We start from the raw sequence: 2,382 nt of genomic DNA, 5'->3' as shown, positions 1-2,382 counted from the left end.
CAGCGACCTCCCTCCTGCCTGCGCCCCCCCACCCTTGGGCCCCCTTTCCTGTCCCAGGTCCCAGAGCTGGGGGTGCGGGGGGCTCCGGGGAGCCGCACTCAGGTGCCAGGACCTAGACCTTTAGATGTCCCCGCCCCCCCCACCTCAGGCCCTGCCGGGGTCAAAAGCCACGTCGCCCCCCAGCACTGGAAAGGGGCAGGCTGGCCTAGGCCTACCTCGAGCACCACGAACCCCCACCCACCGCCCCTGGCCGTGGCGCCGTCCTTTCCAAGGCCCCGGGGGTGTCTGGGTGGGACCAGGCCCCCCCCCCACCGCTGGCAGGTGGCCAGCGGGGCCCCTTGGTGGGCGGCGGGGGCTGCAGGAGAGAGGGAAGGGCTCAGGGCCTCCCTGGCCGATGCTGAGCAGACAGGCCGAAGCAAACCAAAACTAAGCAGGTGTTTAATAGAAAAAATAAAAGCAGCGGGAGGAACATCCGCCACGGCAAGACGAGGCATTCTGCCCGCCCTCTCCAGCGCCCCTCTCAGGCTGGCTTGGAAAGTCGCGCGGAGTCTCCCAGTCCCCACGAGTGCCTCGTCCTCGCCCGCCCACTGGGCGCAGTTCTGGCCTCCGCAGGAGACGTTCAGCGCTGGCTGGGGGGGACGGGCGGCGTGAGGGCGGTGCCCCAAGGGGCCACAGGCTCTGTCCTGTGTGCCTTAGATGCCCCGGGCCCCCCACGGGCCAGGCGAGGCCACGCGGGGTCCGAAGGTGGAAGCCGAGCCCTTCCCTGGCACACGCTCCTCCAGGGAAAAGCTCTTTCCAGGGCTCCTCTCCAAGGGGGGCTGCCCTGGCACAATCCCGGGCCCCGCGGCTCCTGGGTGAGCCCCGGCCCTCCGCTGCCCCACCCAGGTCGCCCGCAGGCCACTCAGGGCAAGAGGCCTGGTGTGTCCCCCGCCCTCACTGGCGTCACGGAGCCAGCGGTGCTGTTGTCGGCCCCCGGGCGCCCGGCTGGGAGGTGGCGGGCGGCCGGGGCGGGGGGTACAGCCGGGGGGCCGCGCACTGCAGCGGCGGCGGGGCACCGCGGGCCCGGGGGGTGGGCGCCTCGCAGTCCTGCCAGTTGACCACGGAGCTCTGTTTACCTGCAGGGGAGAAAGCGAGACCGCAGGGGTGGCCGGGAGCTTTCATCCCCTCCCCCAAGACCACGCCACGCTGCGCTCAGCTCCCCACCCAGGGCACATCTCGGCTTGGACATGCCCCCAGTGCTGGGGAGCAGAGCCTGTGCCAGGAGGGTGCCAGCTCTGCCTGCTGACGTGGACTCAGGCGCCCCGGCCTCCCGCCCTCAGCCCCAGCCCTCCACTCGGGGCTCCTTACAGCAAGAGCAGTACAGCATTTCCATGACCCGGAAGCAGTTGTCCAGAAGGGCCTTGGGCCGCACCGGCTTCAGGCCCGGGGCACTCAGGGGTGACAACACGGCTTCCACCTCGGGGCTGACCTCCACGTCCTGGACAGGAGGAAACCCTTAGCTCTGTGGGGGCCACCGCCAGCCAGGGAGGAGCCAGGGCTCGGGTCACGGGAGAACTGTGGGGGCCACCGGCCTTCCGTGCCAGCGGCAGCACCAGGCTCCCTGTGACCAGGAGGCCGGGAGCAATTTCACAGCCGCTTCCTGCAGGCACCAAGTTTCCTGAGAGGGTCCCAGCTGACGCCCCTCACACAAGCCCAGTTCAAAGGCTTCTTTTTCCAGCTTTAGAAAAGTGACAGCCGAGCCAGAGCAAGGAGCAAGCTGGGGGGGGCTGCGGGCAGCCTCGCTGTTCGCACTTGAGCGTGGACCACCGGTCGCGGAGGAGAGACTCGGGGGCGAACTGCCCTCTGGGAAGCCGAGATCTCCATGGACCGCAAGGAGCAGGGGACAGGACCTACAGGATGGGACTGAGGACACTGCGGGGCAGGGCCAGGCCCCAGCCCCGAGCTCAGGTGGCTTCTCTCCTCAATACTCAGCCAAAAGGAACCGGTGCTGGGCCCAAATGGTGTGGGTGCACTGCGCGGGCCAAGGGAGGGGCGCCCCCACGCACCGTGGGCCCAAGCTGGGCGTGGAGGGGTTTACCCCTGAAGGAGGCCGGGCCCTGATGTGAGGCCTTGGCCCCTTGGGGCCTCGTGCCATCCAGAGACCCTCAAAGGCAAGGGCGGCTGGCAGGGGACCCTCTTCCGAAAGCCACCCACAGAAGAGCAGCTTGGCGGTTCCTCAGGGAGTTGGGCAGGGAATTACCAGAGGACCCGGCAAGTCCACATCTACGTCTACACGCAAAGGAGTCGAAAGCAGGGACTCGTCCGGCAGTGTTCACAGCAGCTTTCTTCACAATGGCCAAAGGGTGGGAGCTACCCAAGGGCCCCTCAGCAGGTAAATGGATA

General features: G+C 68.3%; 1 protein-coding gene across 5 annotated transcripts in view; it reads right to left on the bottom strand.

Moving 5' to 3' along the window:
• Window positions 1-421: 421 nt before the first annotated feature.
• IL34 (interleukin 34) overlaps window positions 422-2,382 on the bottom strand; it is a 71,008-nt gene continuing 69,047 nt past the window's right edge. For 3 of the 5 annotated variants that reach the window (XM_071209088.1, XM_058279752.2, XM_058279751.2), the window contains one exon: window positions 422-1,115. In XM_071209088.1, the coding sequence (XP_071065189.1) occupies window positions 693-1,115 (423 nt within the window). In that variant the 3' untranslated portion in view covers window positions 422-692. Of the gene's footprint in view, window positions 1,116-1,347; window positions 1,478-2,382 lie in introns of all 5 variants that reach the window. The other 2 variants (XM_058279754.2, XM_058279753.2) reach the window with 1 other exon arrangement.

The sequence above is a fragment of the Dasypus novemcinctus genome, chromosome 18, assembly GCF_030445035.2.
Source record: "Dasypus novemcinctus isolate mDasNov1 chromosome 18, mDasNov1.1.hap2, whole genome shotgun sequence".
Classification (NCBI taxonomy): Eukaryota; Metazoa; Chordata; class Mammalia; order Cingulata; family Dasypodidae; genus Dasypus; species Dasypus novemcinctus.
Note: the sequence above shows the minus strand (reverse complement) of the source record. Positions and strands in the feature narration are given on the sequence as shown.